Raw genomic sequence first — 20,924 nt, 5'->3', positions numbered from 1 at the left:
CTAGAAAAGGGATGGTGTTAGTAAAACATACATTTCCATAAAAAACATGGATACTAAAGCAGCGGTTTATAGTCTAGGTGAAAGGTAAAAGAAAAACAAAACAAACAGAAAACTTCTGGCAGACTGTGGCAGGCAGAATTCTAAAATGGTCATCTATATGCTCTCTGCCCAGTGTATACACCCTATATAATCTCCTACCTTAAAGTGTGGATATCATGGGATATCATTCCCCTGAATATGTCATAGTAATATGGCAAAAGGGATTTTGCTGATGTAATTATGGTTCCTCATCAGTGGATTCTGAGCTAATCAAAAGGGAGATGATCCTAGGCATGCCTGACCTATCACGTGAATACTTAAAAAGAGACAAACGGCAGTAGGCGCTCTCCATCTGTCCTTGAATAAACAAGATGCCATCAGTCCTACAACTGCAAGAACTGAATTCTGCCAATGATAACCTGAAAGATCTTGGAAGGGGATCTTGGGTTCTCCAGATAAGAACCCAGCCCTGTATGCCTTCTTGATTTCAGCCTTGTAAGACCCGGAACAGAGAAGCAGTTGAGTCTTGCCTAGATTTCTTACCTACAGATCTGTGAGATAATAGATATATTTTTAAGCCACTAAATTTGTTATGCATCAATAGAAAACAAATAGAGAGATCAATGATTGACTGAATGACTAAAGGCTCTTAGAGGAGATGAAGTAATTGATATGCCATTATGTAGATCAGCAGTTCTCAAAATGTGGTCCAGGAACCCCTGGGGGTCCTTGAGACCTCTTCAGGGGGTCCATGAAGTCAAAACTATTGTAACATTAAAACTGTTATTTGACTTTTTCACTTTCATTCTCTCATGATTCTATAGTTTTCCAGATACTACACAATGTGTGATGATGGCCTTACTCTGACTCCTAATGGAATGTGTTCTTGTATAGTGTTTTTTTTAATAGTCTTTTACTGTAGTAAAATATACAGAACATAAAAATCATTTTAACCATTTTTAAGTGCACAGTGCTGTGACATTAAGTACACTGATAACATTGTGAAACTTCACCATTATTTCCAGAACATTTTTGTCATCTCTAAAAGAAACTTGAACCCATTAAGCAATACTCGCCATTCTCTCCTCTCCCTTGCCCCTGGCAACTATTTTTCGACCTTCTTTTTCAATTAAAGAATGGTCCAAGGAGTTGATTAGACAGTTTTCCAAAGAAGATAACACAAATGGCCAATAAGCACATTAAAAGATGCTCAATGTCATTAGCCATTAGAGAAATGCAAACCAAAATCACAATGAAATACCACTTCACATTCACTAGAATGACTATTAAGAACAAAACAAATAAAAATATTAAATAAATATGGTTGACTTTGAAGAGAAAGCAGCTTGGTGGTTCCTTAGAAAATTAAGTACAGAATTCCCATATGACCCTGTAATCCCACTTCCAGGGATATATCCAATAGAATTGAAAGCAAGGACTTAACAAATATTTGAACACCAGTGTTCATAGAAGCATTATTCAGAATAGCCAGAAGGTGAAAGTAATCCAAGAGTCCATCAACACAAAAATGGATAAACAAAATGTGGCATATATATATAATGGAATATTATTCAGCATTAAAAAGGAATGAAGTTCTGGTTTATGCTACAACACTGACATCATATGGAATGAAGACATCACATGGAGTGAAATAAGCAGACATTAAAGGACAAATATTGTATGTTCTCACTTATACAAAAGTTAACTAGAATATACAAATTCGTAGTGACAGAAAGAAGATGTCAGCGTACTGGGGGAGGGGGACGGAATGAAGAATTAACGCCTAATAGGTACTGTTTAGGGTGATGGAAAAGTTTGGTAATGGATATTGGTGATGGTAGCACAACAATGTAATTAACATTTCTGAATTGCATACTTGAAAGTGGTTAACATGGGAAATGTTATATTGTATATATATCATCAAAATAAAAAAGAATTTAAAAAGCAACCAATTACCTGTGGATAAGGAAAGAGAATAATAAAAAATAATTTATTCCAAAGTTTGCTGCTTGAGGGATGTGATAGAGGCTAGCATGGATTAACTATTCCAGAGGGAAAATAAGGAGCTATATCCCATTCATGTTTAAAAAGAGTTGGCAAAAAGAATGCAATTATAGATGGTTTGTTTTTGCAGTGCTAGAGTGACGGGTTTTAAGAGAAGAAAGTTCAGGAAGACAGACAGAAGATGTCAGATGTCAGTATCTTCTCACTGTGTTGAGAGCTGAAATCCTGAGGAAGAAATTCCACAAGGCCCCCAAAATGACATAATGGAGAAGGATAATCTTCTTTAAAACTCATGGTTTTCTTATCATTCATAAAAGGTGGTTAACTCTTTTTGGGGGTAGGGCTTTTCAGAAGAAATAGACAACTGTTCAATCTAATGAACTGAACACTTTAACGGGGTACAATTCCCAATTTTAAGCTACTATATGTGTATCTTGGAAGATCTGTTAAACAACACATTTTCAAGTTGCTTTTATAAGGGGAAGCTTGGGTAACCTTTCTAGCAATGATCTCTTCCAATTGTCATAAAATTTTGAACTGTAAAACGTTATTCTTGTTGCCAAGGTTTCATAGCACTCTTCGTTCCAGGCAAAAGCTTCCTGTCATGATTTTTGGACATCCTATTTGAAATAGCTGGGCCTTCTGGCCTGGCAAGTGTCTGAGACCTTTCAGGATTACTGAACTATAGATAAAATCTTCCAGGGAAGTAGGTGTGGGCAGGATGTGTGGTGTCCCCTGCCTCTCATTTGAAGATTCATGCAGCTTATTTTTTATGAACAGACTCTTATTGTAAATGTTGCATTCCGGAGACAAACTAGCTATTATCTTCTTCAGTTCGAGTGGGACTACAGCAATATCTTTCTTAATGCCTCAGAAATGCATGGCAGAAACCTATGCCCCCTACTATAATCTTGAGCCAACCCCTTTTGCTAATATGACCTTGAAGACTCACATTAGCCATAACAATAACACACAGCAGAGCTTGCACTTGTTTACCAAATATTCTAGAACTGAGCAGGAAGGCTTGATAACATGTGCCTAAGCCTGGCTCTAAAGGCGTATATAGCAGCCTGAACTTGGGGAAGATATTTGCTAAACTTATGGTGACATAACACACACAGATTCTTTCTCTGACATTCCAGGCTAACCACTGTCTAAGTTAAGACTCTGCAAAACGTCTGGGACCTATGTCTGGAAAAAATTATGGCATTTTCCCTACTGCTCTTCCTTGCCTGGGCACTGTAAGCTCTGGCCTGACAGGATTACCTGGGGGGCCCTGTGAAGCTGCCCTGGAACTCGGTCCAATTTTATTCAATAACTATTTACCTAGTGCCACTTAGGAACAAAGTACAGAGTTGAGAGAAGATTCACAGATGAATAAAATGCAGATCCTGCTGTCTCATAAAACTATCACTTTCTCTCTAGAAAAGTAGAGGCTTATTTCATCTCAGTCCCTGATTGAATCATACTAATACAGTGTCTGCTATTCTAGGCCTCGCAGTCACTGGAAACAGAGCCAGTGCCTGAGATTTGAGAATTAAAGGCAGATAGATCATGATGAACTACTGCTTGGCTGTCCCATGGCTGCTGCATCCAGGCAGCAAAGCGCTATCACCATTCTGAGAAATCTTCTCTCATGTGTTTCTCCAGCCTGATTAGACATGCTTATAATTTTCCTAGAAGAATTTTTTTCCCAAAGGAATATAAAAGGATAGATCACCCACACTTTTTTAAAAAATTAAAAAAAAATACAACAAATAAAAAAATTCTTAACATATGATCATTCCATTCTACATATATAATTAGTAATTCACAATATCATCACATTCACCTACACTTTTTAATTTTATGTCATCTTGGGTGACCACACCTCTCTTCACTAAAAATTTGTTTTTTCATTGATTTCTCACAATTTCTTCACCTATTTATTTTACTTTTATAAAACAAAATGTGGGGCCCCTTATTTAAAAATTATTGAGAAATTCAAGAGAGAGACAGAAGAGTATTAAAACAAGCAGGGAGCCCTCCTAAGCAACAAGCCCTGTGCAACTGCACAGACTCCATGCCTGTGTCAGCCCTGCTCTCAAGCCAGGCTGCCTGTACTTGAATCCATGCCTTGCCACTTACTAGTAATTTTTTGGCCTTGGACAAGTCATCTGTAAAATGGGGATAAGAATCGTATCTACCTCATCGAGCTGTTATCAGGATTAAATGAGCCAACATTTGAAAACTGTGTAGAAGAAATCCTGGCATACAGCAAACACTATGTAAATATTTAGTAAATATATAATCCAGGAAGCCTAAACATTCTCAAAATGCCATAAAGACAATTACAACCATGACACTGCAAATATATTAAAAAATATTTTTAATTAATATTTTGAGAGTCTGGATGCTTGATAAATAGAATCATATTTTTATTACTGCGATAGGAGTCACCCTTAAATTTCTTTAACAATTAAACAAGCAGGCTTAAAAGATATTCTGGATTGAGGCCAAGTACTTATGAAGTAAGAATGAAGAACAAAAAAAAGATATTGGTTTATGCTGACGGTTCTGAAAGCCTGTCGAGTACAAATTGTCATGAAGCCAATTTAATACAAGTGCTTCCTTTGTGCTGAAGGGATTCACTGGGGAATTCACTGCTTGCATACAGGAAATAAAGTCTGTTGTACATGAACAAGGAGTAAGAAAAACCTTTCTTTTTACAATACAGAATACTGCAAAAAAAAAAAAAAGCTTTATAACAGGAAATGTTACAATTCATACGAATGTTATATTTAGTTCTAGAAAAAAATATTGCCAAAATAAATCAGAAGATAACTTGCAGATAGTGATTGTTTTAGTTTGCCAGGGTCACTTTAACAGATAACACAAACTGGTTGGCATAAACAACAGGAATTATTGGCTCAGTTTTGGAGGATAGCAATCCAAAATCAAGGTATAGACAGACCATGCCTTCTCTGAAGGTTGTACTGTCCTGATGGTGGCTTGCTGGCAATTAATCTCTGCCTCTGTCATATGGCGATCTGTCTTTTCTGTCTCTTGTGGTTTCTACTCCTTCTGTGTTTAGAAATTCCTTTGCTTGCGAGATTTCCAGTCATATTGAATTAAGATCCATCCTGATTCATTCTGGTTTTAACATCTTCAAAGATCTTACTTACAAATGATTTTGTAACCACAGGACTGGGGGTTAGGACTTGAACATGTTTTTGTGGGGGACATAATTCAATCTACTCCAGTGATATATACTTTGATCTAGAAAAGAGATCTGGTGTATAGAGACATAAATATTTAATAGCTATTGTTTACTAATGTCTGTTTTATAAGAGAAGCCTCTGTTTCTTTACTGGGTTATCTGTACATACTTCACTCAGGACTTACAGAAGCCTTTACATTGAACATGTAGTTTTTTCCATTTATAATAAATATTATTGTTGATTGTAAAATTCTATGGAAGTAGGTATCATTTGTCAAACAATTCGCCCAAGGTACAAAGATTTGGGATACTTTTCCCTAAGAGTCGGCCACTGAACAATGAAGTAATCCGAGAGGTGATACAGAATCTTTCCGGACAGGGATAAAGTTTCTACTCGGCAGATGCTTTCAACGTAGACAATGATCACTTTCTTGATTCCTAGTATACCAAGGAGAAGGGCAGACATGCAGATAGGAACACATGTCCCTGGTCCGTTACACAACACCTTAAAAAAAAAAAGGTTGAAGGTCAAATTAACATACAGAATATCAATATAAATGAGGCATTTTGTATTAAAAACAGATCTTAGGGGGATTTTTCACTCTTTTAACGCTTGAATTATTCCCTGTCAAATACCAAGGATGCAGCACAGAGCAGAATGAGACAAAGATGTGTAGTCTTGGCTCTCCCACTTACTAACTGGATGACTTGGGGCAAACATAAAAATTGTTTGGGCTAGGTGGCATTCCCTATGCAGTGGGAAGACAGGGTGTCTGGTGCTCAGTCAGCACTTCCTGAATGGCTTATGTTGCCCTTCTTGGACTGTTTAGTGGATCTTGAATGCCACACAAATATATAGAAATTGGATAACATTAACTAAGATGCATTCAGTTTTCTTTTGAGTGTCAAGTTGATCTTGTTGATTTCTTAAAATGATTTTTAAAGTAATTGGAGCACTGAAATGTAAGATATAAGAGAAAATGCTTTCAAATGACTAATTATATGGAATATTTTTGTGGTATGTAGAATCATTTTAGGAGTGCAATCCAACATAAGGGAAATTCATGACAAGGCTACCAAACAAATGAGATTTTCTCTAAGAGAGTTTAATCTATAATTGTAACACAGAAGAGTTTTCATACTTTGAAAACTCTACTAATTTTTACTGAAAGCCATTAGTTAAAAACAACTTCTTTGACAAACTTAACTAGAGATATAAAAATTCAACTCATAGAGCAACTGCAAAAAATGTTTGTAAGAATCTTAAGAAAGTGAGAGGAAACCTATTTCACAAAATGTGGGTATGATAATTTATTATTTTTTGAAGGAAATATATTTTGTGTATCTTAATCATATATGCATGTTGACTAAATCAGTAAAACCTAATAAAACATTCTTGACTCCTCAAACCATAAAACAAGGGTTATGGTTGTCTATATAAATCTATTGAGTATGATCTACACTGTCACATGGTCTTTCCAGCAAGAGGCCCACAAAACGTATCAGACACCAGAAAATCGCAGAACTAGAAGGGTCACCAGATCTATACAGTCCAATCATTTGGGTATTTCATCTGGGACTTTACCAGACAGACAGACACCTGCCTCTGTACGAACACCGGCAGGGCTGTAAGGGGCCTGAAGCGATCATCTGGTCTAGGCTTTGCCCTTCTCGGGAGGCGCGACCACCTGCAACACTAGTCAGGCTTTGGGAAGAGAGAGTGTTGTTTGCTACAAGTGGGAACCAATATTTCTTAGGTACTCCTTAAAGTTTTCTACCTACAATTTAAACCTCCTTTTTCCCTTTTATAGAGAGTGTGTGTTCAGACTTTGTTATCATACTCTTGAAATATCAACCACCAAACTGTTCTCCTAATTGTTTTTATAATCTCCATTAAGTTGCCCTTATAATGTTTCTTCATAGGCCCTCAAGGGAGTGCAATAGAAAGAAAATGGGATTGAAAGTCAGGGAAAATGGATTGAAGCTAGCTGTGAACTAGCTCTGTGACCCTGGGAACAAGAGTATTGATAATCATCATTTTGGCCCTCACCACCATTATTTATTAACAGTTCCGTATGGCCAGGTACTGTGTTAAACATTTTATATGTATTATTTTAATTAGTCATTACAGCAATCATCTGAGGCAAGCTTTCTTATTCTTTTTTGCAGATGAGGAAACTGAGGCACAAAGAGATTGGCAAGTTGCCTGATCACACATTTAGGAGGTAGAGAAGTTATTTGTTTCAGGTTACTTTTTTCCTACGTGACTGAGTTACCTTATGTAGAAAATGAGGAGACTGGGCCAAATCCAGGATTCTTTAATTTTATGATTCATTTGCTTTAAGCTTTCTCTTAAGCCTAAATTGCAAACTTGCTTGAATCCTTTCAGGGTTTGAATTCTAAAAATCTTACTAATGCCAGGTTTCTAGACAGTGACACTATTGACATTTTGGACTGGATAATTCTTTAAAATTTTTTTTTAACTTTTTATATTGTATAATATAACATATATACTAAGCAAAAAAAGTAAAAAGCAATAGTTTTCAAAGCACTCTTCAACAAGTAGTTACAGGACAGATCCCAGAGTTTTACATGGGTTACCGACCATACCATCATCTAAGATTTTTCCTTCTAGCTGCTCCTGAACACTGGAGGCTAAAAGAAATAAATAAATTTTTTATCATCACAATTAACTTTTTAATTCTTTTTTTTTTTTGTGAAAAATAACATATATAGAAAAAAGGATTACATTTCAAAGCACAGTGCAACAATTAGTTGTAGAACAGATTTCAGAGTTTGGTATGGGTTAAAATTCCACAATTTTAGGTTTTTACTTCTAGCTGCTCTAAGATACTGGAGACTAAAAGAAATATCAATATAATGATTCCACAATCATACTTGTTTGTTAAATCCTACCTTCTCTGTATCTCCACCATCATCTTTGATCTTTGTATCCCACTCTGCAGGGGTATTTGGGTTATGTCCATTTTAACTTTTTCATGTTGGAAGGGTCTGTCACTAATATGGGGTAGGGAGATGCAACTAGCTGATGTTCTGGAGAAGCTACCTGGTCTAGGAACCCATCTGGAGGTTGTAGGTTTCTGCAAAGTTACCCCAGTGCATGGAACTTTTATAGAATCTTATATATTGCCCTAAGTGTTCTTTAGGATAGGCAGGGATGGTTTTGATTGGGGTTTGGCAAGCTATGATAGGGAGCAATGTCTAACTGTAACTTGCATAAGAGTGACCGCCAGAGTAGCCTCTTGACTCTATTTGAACTCTTTCAGCCACTGACACCTTGTTACATTTTTTTCCCGCTTTTTGGTCAAGACGTAATTGTTGATCCCATGGTACCAGGGGTAGACTCATCCCTGGGAGTCATCTCCCATGCTACCAGAGAGACTTTCACTCCTGGATGTCTTGTCCCATGTAGCAGGGAGGGTAATGATTTCACTTATGGAGTTGGGCTTAGAGACAGTGAGGCCGTATCTGAGCAAGAAAAGAGGTCCTCCAGAAGTAACTCTTAGGCATACTATAGGTAGGCTAAGCTTTTCTGTTACATACATAGGCTTCACAAGAGCAAGCCTCAAGATCAAGGGCTTAGCCTATTGATTTGGGTGTCCCTAATGTTTGATACAGTATCAGGGGTTTCCCTGGTGGTAAAGTTTAATAGTTTCATATTTTTCCTTGGACTGGATAATTCTTAGTTGTGGAGGGCCTGACTGATACATTGTAGGATGTTTAGCAGCATTGCTGGCCTCAACCCACTAAATGCAGGCAGTCAAGACAATCGAAAAGGTCTCCAGGCATTGCCAAAGTCTCCAGCTTGGAATTACTGCATTAATTTATTCCCGAATCCTTGGATTATTCATGTTGCTTTCTCAATTTTCTTGTCCACAATACAAAACAAGATAAAACCTACAGAAAAAACAATGTAAAGATTGCTTGTTGGACCTTGAAAGTTACAAAAATATTTTCATAGTTGTTGCTTTAAAAAAAAAAAAAGGCATGTAACCACTTAACTACATTTCACTATCTGGTTGACCCTCTATGTAAATGCTATGTAAACACTGATGGGGATATCTGTATATGGAAGGGGGAATGACTGGGCATTGGTGGGAGAAGCATTAACAACCTGCCATAGATCAGAAGTAGAGGCCGTTAAAGTAAAAAGTAGAAATTAAAGGTACTTTGTTTATCTCTGTTGCATCAAAAAAAAGCTAACTAATCTCAAGGTAAGCCTAGGCTAAGGAAAGCTACTTTTAATTAAGCATAGGCTTCAACCCTGAGTTTGCAGTAGTCTAGGGAAAAATATAAATAATTATGGGTTAGGGAGTTTGTATTATTCAAAGAGAGAATTTACTGAGACAGTATGGGTAAAGGAGATGTTAAACAATATAATGTTTGGAGTTTTTAAAATTTTATAAAAAACACAGAAATATTCTTCATATTTACATTTCTTAAAATACAAATTCTCAGTAAATGTAGGGCCAGCGCCCTAACCATCTCTCCCACAGTTTTGTAACCTCCTTTGGGACGAGCTCCACTTCTAGGACAATGTATACCCTGCACATGGAACACAGTAGGCATTCACTAAACTTTGCTAAAAGGAAGAAGGAGGAAGGAAAGGAAAGGAAAGAGGGAGTGAGGGGGGAAGAAGCTTTCTTTGCCTGTCCTAAAAGGAGGCAAATGCTCCCTTGAACTAACAGCTGTTTGTTTTGCCACTCCATATCCATTTACCTTTTCCTCAGGGAGACTGTATCTGCCACCCTCTATTTAAATGCACAAGTAGAGCTGATTCCACATCCAACACCAAGGAGAGGACATATGACTCCAACCTGACCATTTGGTGTCATTTAGCCATTGATACCCCATGGCTAAAGTCACTAGTTCAGGCAAGGGCACACAATCCATTCAGCAAACACAAGACATACCATGACATTAGCTGGGGCTGCTAAGAGAGCAGTGCATGTGGATCTGGAACTATTAAAACCTATCTTGCTACCTTGTTAACTTACATTTAGCTTGAGAATGAAGTTATCACTAAGAGGGCAGAGTTGAGACATGAAGACGGGCCAGATCCTGAAGTAGCATTTAAGACCCACGTATCCAGCTGTGCCTTTAGGAAACCACGTCTATACCAAGACTTGCCAGGTATGAGGAAATACATTCCAGATTTGCTCAAGTCAGTTTGAGTCAGGATTTCTATCACTAGCAATAAAAAGCATCTTAACCTACATAGCTCTTTATTTTGTCTAACTTTCCAACTAGCCTCAGCATCAATCAGTACGTATTCAACATGTGTCTGCTGGATGAATTATCAAACCAATACATAAATGTCCCCCAAGAACATGAAATCTAAAGACATACTAAAGATAATATAAGTTATAAATTATGGGTTTAGGAACAGAGAGCGGTCAAAGTTAATATAAATATGAAACCATGAGGGCTGATGAGCCAGATCAAGGATCAGGAACAGTTATAACAGGATGGTTATTCTGTAGATTTGGATCACCACAGGTCAAATTCTGTTGGCTGAAACATAACATCTGCATGTATGAAAAAACAGTCTGAGCTCCATTCCTACCCTATTTGGAAAAACCACACACAGAATATGGGCCAAGACCTGTAGGATCCTGGACTGGTCTGCTGGTCACAGACCACAGTGAAGTGAGGGTGATGCAAGAGAGAGCATGTAAAAGTGAGATTGGGTGCCAGATAGAAAGTACAACTAGGCTTCAATGTGAAGGGAATGGACAGAGAAACAACTATGAGGCACAGGGCTACAAACCAGACTTTCTGACAGCCTCTAGCCAGTGGAGGTGGAGGCTAGAGAGAGTTAATCAACAACAGAACACAGCTGCAGTGAAGTTTATTTGAGCTCCTAGGGTCATAGATGAAGCTAGAGAACTGTAGTCCACTGTTAAAGCTGAGCTGGCTCAGACAGGCAGCCCACATGGATATCATAGGTTCTATCAAAATCAACCTTTCAATACACAGAATATTGGTTCTACTATGTAGATAGGAAATGAAGAGATGAGGAAGGGAGCAAACAGTAAGGTATAGGAACGGTCAAGACACAAAGGAAGAACTTAGCTGTAAGGCCTAATAGGAAGCAAAGTCAGGTAAGGTATTTTAAAAATGGTTAGAGAAACAGGAAAATCACAAGGTCTCCTGACTTAGTCCATGCATAAAGTGCATCAGTGATCAATAATATTTCTTGCAGCCAGCAAAGCTCTTTATAAAGCTATAAAGAGAAGAGATCTTCAGTTCTGGCCAAGAGATCTTCAGTTCTGGCCATCCCTTCAGGGATGGCTATTTTTGTGAGTTGCAGGGCTAAAATACAAGGCAGGGGAAAAGGGCATGCTATGGAAAAGCGATGCTAAGGGCTAGAGGAGTTAAATAGAGCTCGGGAAAAAGTTTTTGGAATGGAATGAATGTTCTATATCTGGACATAAAAGTCAATGAGAACAAACTAATAGTGAGGAGGGAACTGATTCTATGTGAAGGGTAAGAAGTTCCTTAAATACTGGGGAGAAAAGGGTGAGAATTCACAGACTATTTGGCTTATGACAGATTGGTTTGGGAAAAACTGCATTCTGAGAACATGACAAAGGATAAAAATGATGGCACAGGAAGGTGATCCTCAGGGGGGTTTTCTCTTAAATGTTAGAACTTCAGTTCATTGTGAAAAATACAGAAAAGCATAAAGAAGAAAATAAGCCTTCCAATCTCACCAATCTGTTAAAATTTTGGTGTATTCTCTTCCAACTTAGGTCTTTATATGTACATTTTTGGGGGGATGTTAAATATCTTATTTTTAAAATTTAACTTAATTTTTTTAATTAATCTTTTAATTTTTAAAAAATATAACAAATAAAAACATTCTTAACATATCATCATTCTATTCTACATGTATAATCAGTAATTCACATCTTCACATGGTTGCATATTCATCATCATGATCATTTCTTAGAACATTTGCATCAATTCAGAAAAAGAAATAAAAAGACAACAGAAAGAAATTCATACATACCATACCCCTTATCTCTCCCTTTCATTGATCACTAGCATTTCAATCTACTAAATTTATTTTAACATTTGTTACCCCTATTATTTATTTTCATTCCATACGTTTTACTCATCTGTCGATAAGGTAGATAAAAGGAGCATCAGACACAAGGTTTTCATAATCACACAGTCACACTGTAAAAGCTATATCATTATACAATCATCTTCAAGAAACACGGCTACTGGAACACAGCTCTATAATTTCAGGCAGTTCCCTCCAGCCTCTCCATTGCATCTTGACTAACAAGGTGATATCTATTTAATGCATAAGAATAACCTCCAGGATAACCTCTTGACTCTCTCTGCCATTGACACTTTATTTTGTCTCATTTTGCTCTTCTCCGTTTTGGTCAAGAAGGTTTTCTCAATCCCTTGATGCTGAGTCCCAGCTCACTCTAGGATTCCTGTCGCACGTTGCCAGGAAGATTCACACCCCTGGGAGTCATGTCCCACATAGAGAGGGGGAGGGCGGGGAGTTTGCTTGTTGTGTTGGCTGAAGAGAGAGGCCACATCTGAGCAACAAAAGAGGGTCTCTTGGGGCTGACTCTTAGGCCTCATTTTAAGTAGGCTTGACCTTTCCTTTGCAGGGTTAAGTTTCATACGAACAACCCCCAAGATTGGGGGCTCAGTCTATTGCTCTGGTTGTCCCCACTGCTTGTGAGATCTTTATATATACATTTTAATACAATATACGTTCCTATAAATACATAATTGTGAAAGCTTATATATAAATATTGTAAACTTCTTTTTTAGCTATATTAATGTCTCTATAAAATGTTTTTAAAAATCCATGATTTTTAGCAATATATTTAACACTATGAATATCTCATAAATCATTTACCTATTCCTCTATTTTTAGAAATGTAGGTTTTTTTCCTATTCTAAATCATGTGCAATAACCATCTTTGCATATAAATTTGTGACCTCTAAAGTTTTAATTTGGTGTTATTTAACTATTTCCAGAGTTCTTGCTAAGAGGTTAGGAAAAGCAGCTTCAAGGATTTAAGGAAGTTGTAGAAAGTTTAATAAAACAACTGTCATTGACTGGGGCTGGGCTGTGTGGTCTTTCAATTTTATTTTGTTTTCCCCTACCTGGAATGTTTGAGAGATTTCCTACGGTGTGAACTGTGGGAGCATGCAAAGTCCCTCTCTCAAGCCACAACTGAGATATTCCTTTCTAGGTCCTCTCTGCAACTAGTGGATGGGACAGTAACTTGGGCAGGGCCAATGAATGTCTGTGCCTTGACCTGACCAGGAGCTAGTGGTGCAGAGAAGCAGGGTTGGAGGAGAACCTGTTCTGGTAGCAAAGGTGCCACTGGCAGGACCCAGGATCCAGGGTTAGTGGTGCTATCCATATTGTCTGCTGTCCAGCAAACAGTGGCAGCAGTGCCATGATGGAACTTTGGTTATAGCTCTAGTTGCTCAGTTCCCACTTTGTCTCTTTGTGTATTCTAAGCCTATTTCTCTAGCTTGCTCAGTGACTTTATAAGCTCTCAATAGTCTTTCACCAAATTCTTCTTTTGTTTCAATCAGCAGAGGACATTTCTTAGTTTCCTACCAAGAACTCTGATTGGGAGAGGAAAAAAAAGACTTTGGAAGTGACAAATGCAACATTAGAAAAGGAAGGGATCATGTCAGAACAGTCATAGGATTACTGTAATGAGGGCTAATATCACTGGACCATGAGCATATGAAGAAAACAGGTGAGGCTAATGCAGCAAAGAGACAGGGTGCGCCCTCCAAAGTATGGAAAGGATATGAAAAAGCCCTCACCCAGGAGAGGAAAAAGGGCAAGAGCAGTGGGGCTTACAGCCTCAGAAAACTGGATAGTGAAGCATCTGAAAGTAATTGAAGGAATAAAGGACAAAATACAGTTGGAGTGCAAATGGTCTATAACACATAGAGGTGACCGCAAGAGGACAGGAAAGCTGGGGGTGATGCCTGAGGAAAGGCAGGACTGAATCTCATGGAGGTGAACTACAATAAGGAAAAGGATGTGTATCAGATGGGGATGGCGTATTCATTTGGCTCACATTCTGACACACTATATTTCTCCCTTTTACGTAAATTTAATAATCTGAGCAGTAAAAGTTAAATGGAAACATTTAATTATCAAGACCAACATGAAACAACCAAATAAATCATAAACACTTGACTCACCAACTATTTATGTACCTCAAGGTCTCTTAAAATTCTATTGCTAACACAATTTTCAGAGTTGGCATCATTGTATTTATAGTATTCTGAGTTCACTTCACTTATACTTCTACTTCCCTTCCATGTTTCTGCAGTCATTAGTTGGTGCCATGCATGAACATATCACAGTCTATCTAGCCATTTCCCTATTTCTCTTTATGCAGGCATATGTTCATTTTTTTTTAACTTATAACAAAAAAGTAATTTATAAACTGTTTAGGCTAATGCAGTAATGTTCTAAGAACAATGAGTTTATTTCTTGCTTCATAAATGTCAGTTACTTGGTGTAGTAGTTAGGTTCTGGTGTTGACTTGGCCAGGTGATGGTGCCTAGTTCTTCTGTTGCTGTGGACTTAAATCATCAGCATGTGAAATTCATCTTTGGTTGATTACATTTGGGGTGGGCTAAGGGATGTGCTTCCCACATGATGTTTAATTTAATTAGCTGTAGGCTTAAAAGAGAGAAGTTAGGAGAAAGCTCAGTATCTTAGACCCAGATTTGGAGATGCAGAATGGAACTGCTCAGGAAAAGCTGTTTGAACCCAAAAGCAAGGAGGAAGGCCAGTGGACAGCTCCATGCACCTTCGCATGTGACAGAGAAAGCCAGAGGAAAGCCAGCTGCCTTTCCTCTGAAGAACTTTAAATATGTCTAAATGAAACAAAAAGCCTGCCCATTTCTGGTGTATTGTATTCCAGAAGCATTAGCAAACTAAAACAGATTCTGATATGAGGGGAGTGAGGTGGTGCTGTGTCTGCAAATACCAAAACATGCTGGAATGGCTTTTTAAATGGATAAGTGGAGGATTCTGGAAGAATTGTGAGGCGCTTGATAGAGAAAACCTAGATTGATGAACCTATGGTGTTAGACAGACCTGTAAAATGATAAGTTGTAAAAAGTAGAACAAAAAGGTGGGGGGAGGTACAGTACAGGAACAATGTATGTCTATGCTATTGAAGTTAAGATGGTATCAAATCAAACATCATTGTTATAGATTTAGGATGTTAAATTTAAACTATATGCTTACATGGTAACTACATGAAATACATGAAAAAATATACATTTTTTCATGTATTTCATGAAAAAAGAAAGAAATGAGAAGAGTTCAAAAGGGTACAATAACAACAACAACAACAAAAACCAAATATGAAAGTAGGCATTAATTAAGAAGTGAGAGACAAAAGAAAGCATAAGACTTACAAAGATCATAGAGCAAAAAGACTGAAAAATGTCTTCATCATCATAGTAGTTATATTAAATGGATTAAACTCTCCAGTCAAAACGCAGAGTTTAGGAAAATGGATTTAAAAAAGCATGACCCAACTATATGTTGATTACAGGCTCAAAGTAAAAGAATGAAAACATATATATAATGAAAACAGTAAACAAAAGTGAGCTGGAGTAGCTATACCAATATCACTTAAAATAGATTTTAAGACAAAAACTATTTGAAGGAACAAAGAAGGTCACTATATACTGATAAAGGAGTTCATTCAAGATGAAAACTTAACAATTACATATGTCCCTAATGAGGGGGTCCCAAAATATATGAAGCAAATATTGACAATTTCAAAAGAATAAATAAATTGTTCTACATTAATAGTAGGAGACGTTAATATACTACTTTCAATAGTGGACAGACCATCTAGACAATGGATCAATAAGAAAATAGAAGACTTGAATGACATTATAAACCAACAAGAAATAATAGGCACATATAGAAAACTTCAGCCAGCAGCAGCAAATTACACATTCTTCTCTAGTGCACATGGATCATTCTCTAGGATAGACTATATGCTGGTCACAAAAGAAGTCTCAATAAATTAAAAAATACTGAAATAATACTGCATATCTTCTCCAACCACAATGGAATGAAGCTAGGAATCAATAACAGAGAGTAAACTAGAAAACTAACAAATATGTAGAAATTAAACAACACACTCTTAAACAATCAATGGGTAAAAGAAGAATTCAAGAGGAAAATAAGGAAATATTGAGGTGAATGAAAATGACAACACAACATGCCAAAAATTTATGGGCTGCAGCTATAGTAGTGCTAGAACTACTTAAAAAATGTTCAGACTTCAACTAGAGATGAGAATGAGGCTGATATGGATGGGACTGGGGTAGATCAGAGTAGAGTGTAAAGGATGATATGGTCCGTGTTTTAGAACTTCAACTTCTGTGTGAGACCAAAGTAAGAGATATTTATTTGGTATGAAATTTATATTTTGGGTAGCACATTAATTAATTTAACTTGCATGGTCATTTTACTTGAACACCATAATTATAAGGAATCTTGAATAGGGTGTGAAATCTTGCTGATTTGTACAGTGTGGTGCCATGATGCATCCCAGAGTAATTTGGGCAGAGAACAGAAAAGTGTTTGCAGAGTCCTCTTTGGAGACTGTGGAGAAAGGAGGAAATATTCAACTTCCTCATTTGGGGAATTCTTGCAAGCAGTAGGGACAACTAATTCAATAGACTGAGCCCTCAATCTTGGAGTTCGCCCCTATGAAACTTATTCCTGCAAAGGAGAAGCTAAGCCTACTTATAATTATGCCTAAGAGTAATACCTACAGAAAGAGTAACCTCTTTTGTTGCTCAGATGTGGCCTCTTTCTCTCAGTGGCTGAGAGATTTCAAAGAGTTGAAAGGTTTTCCTGGAAATTATTCTTATGCATTATATAGATAGCTCTTTTTAGATTATGGTGTATTGGAGTAGCTAGAGGGAAGCACCTGAAATTGTTGAACTGTATTCCAGTATTCTTGATTCTTGAAGACGACTGTATAACTATATAAATTTTACAATGTGACCATGTAATTATGAAAACCTTGTGTTTGATGCTCCTTTTATCCAGGGGATGGACAGATGAGTTAAAAAATAAGGACAAAAAATGAATAAATAATGGGGGAGGGGATAAAAAATTGGGTAGATTGCAATACTAATGATCAATGAGAGAAAGGGCTAAGGGGTATGGGATGTTTGAGTTTTACTTTTTATTTCTTTTTCTGGAGTGATGCAAATGTTCTAAAAATGATCGTGGTGATGAATATACACCTATGTGATAATACTGTGAGCCATTGATTGTACACTATGGATGGACTATATATGTCTGTGAAGATATCTCAATAAAAAGATTTTTTTTTAAAAGAAGTAGTGCTAGAGGGACATTTAAGCTCTAAATGCTTACATTAAAAAAGAAGAATGATCTCAAATCAGAACCCCACATTACAATGGGAGGATCTAGAAAAAGGTGAAAAAATTATACTCAAAGTGACCATAAGGAAAGAAGTAACAAAGATTAGAGTAGAGATAAATGAAATGGAAAATTAAAAAGAAAAAACACAACAAAATCAAAAGCTGGTGCTTTGAAAAGACAATAAAATCAGCAAAACTTTAGCTTGACAGACAAAGAAGAAGAGACAGGACACAAATGACTAAAATCAGAAATGAAAGGTGTGTGTGTGTGGGGGGGGATATTACCACTGATTCCATAGAAATAAAAAGGATACTATGAACAACTGTATGACAGAAAACCAGATAACCTAGATGAAATAGACAAATTTCTAAAAACACTCAAATCCCCTACACACTGACTCAAGAAGAAAGAGAAGATCACAAATAAATATCAAGTAGATAGACTGAATTAGTAATCCACTAGACATAACAAAGAAAAGCCCAGCATGGGCGTCACTGGTCAATTTGTATGAAACATTCTAGGAAGAATTAATAATACCTAGAGTTAATAAAAGTCTTTCAAAAAATGAAGAGGAGGGAGTACTCTATATCTTATTCTGTGAGGTCAATATCATATCCCTATATCAAAGTCAGATAAAGATATAACAAGAAAAGGACAGGCCAATATTCCTTTTGACTATAGATATACCTCACAAAATGCCAGCAAACTGAATCCTACAGCACATTAAAAGCACTACAGACCATGATCAAAGTGGGATTTATCACAGGTATGCAAGGGTGGTTCAACATGAGAAAATTAATTAATGTAATGCACTACATTAATAGAACAAAAAAATAACAATAATCTTAATTGATGAAGAAAAGACATTTGACAAAATCCAGCACCCTGTCTTGATAAAAACACTTACAATATAGGAAAAGAAGGAAACTTCCTCAATATGATAAAAGGGCATATGTTTAAAAACAGGACTTTATTAAGTTACAAGTTTACAGTTTTAATGCTGTGAAAATGTCCAAATTAAGGCAAGACCATAAAAACGTCCAAACTAAGACATCCAGGTAAAGATACTTTGGCTCAAGAAGGCCAATGACATTTCTCAGCTGGAAAGGTACATTGGGATGTCTTCTAGCTTTCTCTCTAGCCTTCTTTACCCACTTCCTCAGGTGTATTTTCTTTGTATCTCCAATGGTCTCTGGCTTTGTGGGCTCTGTCGGTTCTAAAGTTTTTTTCCAAAATGGTTCCCTCTTAAAAGGCTCCAGTAAGCAACCACACCTTAATGGGTGGAGACACATCTCCATGGAAACCTTCTAATCAAAAGTTACCACTCACAACTGGGTGGGTCATATGTCCATGGAAATAACAAAAAAGATCCCACCCAGCTATATTGAATGAAAATTAAAGGACATGGCTTTTCTGGGGTATACACTGGCACAGGCTCTATCTGAGAATCTTCAAAAGTGTCACATACTAAGATTACTTTCCAGAAGCCTACAACTCCAGATGGGTTCCTAAGCCAGATAAGTCCTCAAATCCAGAGGACTCAGCCTCTCCAAGAACATAAACTAGTTCCATCTCCCTATCCCATATTATCCCTTTCCAACATGAACAATTTAGAAAAGGCAGAGCCCAAATACCCCTAAAGACTGGGAGAAGGATCAAAGGAGGAGGAGTTACAACAGAGAAGACAGATTTAACAAATGAGTATGACTACTGAATTATTATATTGATATTTCTTTTAGTCTCCAGTGTCTTGAGCACCTAGAAGGAAAAATCTGAACTTGTGAAACAGTAACCCATACCAAACTCTGAAATCTGTTCTATGGATACCTGTTAAAATGTACTTTGAAATTTATTGCTTTTTTTGTATGTATGTTTTATTTCATAATAAAAAAACATTTTAAAAATTGAGAAAAAAAAAAGAGATTAGATGAGGGGGACTACTGGACTGTGGCAGTAATTCCAGTGTGAGAGGATGGCTGTTCAAAATATCAGGTAGCAGTGATGGAGACAGTATATTACAGTTCCCGAGAAAAGAAGGTAGATAGATTTGGGGGTAAAGGTTGAGGACATTCTCTCACAAATGCTGCTATTTTCTCAGTAAAATAAGAAGCAGGTCATTAACTGGATACACTGGTTTGAATAAGTATTCCACCAATATACACATCCACCTGGAACCTCAGAATGTGACTAGATATGGAAATAAGGTCTTTGCAGAGATAATCGGTTTAGTCATAAGGTCCTATTGGAGTAGTCTGGACTCTAAATCCAATGACTGTGGTATTCTTATAATAAGGCCATGTGAAAACACAGAGAAATACATACAGAAGAAGGCCATGTTGACAATGGAGGCAGAGATAGGAGTGATGCTGCCACAAGCCAAGGAATGCCAAGGATTGCCACAAATCAACAGAAGCTAAGAGAGGCATGGGACAGATTCCCTCTAAGAAGCTATAGAAGGAACCAAGCCTGTTGACACTGTGATTTTGGAATTTTGGCTTCTTGAACTGTGAGAAAATAAATTTCTGTTATGTTAAGTCATCTACATTATAGTTATTTATTATGGCAGCCCTAGGAAGCAATCTTATTGGATGTGGGAAGGTTGACAGAAGAAAGTGTGAAACTGTCAAGAGAGTGAGAGAGTGAACTGACTAGGCAACTGTACTGAAGGTCCACTTTTGTTTTTTAGGCATAAATTTAAGGTAAGGCCAGAAAGCATACCTGTTTGACTTCTCAGGTGCAGGAACTGAATAGGTGAAGTATTGGTTTTAACCAGAATTGGAATTTTGGCCTCCAAGAAATCACTATGGAAATGGGATGGGAAGCACAAAATTATTTAAGAAAGGAAATAATTAAATCAACAAACCATGGAATTTAGAGGGAAATAGTGGTGGGATAATGGGGTTGTACAAAGGTGGTACAGAGTGAACTGGAGATGTTAGAGGGAGCAACGAATTGCTGAAGTCAGGGTATTAGAGGAAATGAGTGGAAAAGATGGGGATGCTTGACAAAGAAACTTTGGAGATGGTATAGACACTCGCAATGACAAGATGGAGGTTATGGTCATTGGACTGAGTAAGAGAAGTAGGGTGGAAGAGAGATCACCAAGGGTGAGTTGGTCAAGAGCTGAGAATCCACGGTGTTGGCTGGATCACCTGCATGAGCACTGAAATCATCAAGAATGAGTGCAGAAGTGAGAAAGACAGGAAGTCAGGTGTT

General features: G+C 37.2%; 1 protein-coding gene across 2 annotated transcripts in view; it reads right to left on the bottom strand.

Annotated features, from left to right (window-relative positions):
* The window catches only part of ALG14 (ALG14 UDP-N-acetylglucosaminyltransferase subunit), a 190,270-nt gene that overhangs the window by 29,387 nt on the left and 139,959 nt on the right, over nt 1-20,924 (bottom strand). The window contains exon 4 of one of the 2 annotated variants that reach the window (XM_077120184.1): nt 4,296-5,747. The exons of the other annotated variant lie outside the window; for it this stretch is intronic. Within the exon in view, the coding sequence (XP_076976299.1) occupies nt 5,517-5,747 (231 nt within the window). The 3' untranslated portion in view covers nt 4,296-5,516. Of the gene's footprint in view, nt 1-4,295; nt 5,748-20,924 lie in introns of those variants that run through there. 2 annotated transcript variants of the gene reach the window in all.

Source organism: Tamandua tetradactyla, chromosome 11, assembly GCF_023851605.1.
Source record: "Tamandua tetradactyla isolate mTamTet1 chromosome 11, mTamTet1.pri, whole genome shotgun sequence".
Classification (NCBI taxonomy): Eukaryota; Metazoa; Chordata; class Mammalia; order Pilosa; family Myrmecophagidae; genus Tamandua; species Tamandua tetradactyla.
The sequence above is the reverse complement of the archived record's forward strand: the minus strand, read 5'-3'. Positions and strand labels throughout refer to the sequence as shown.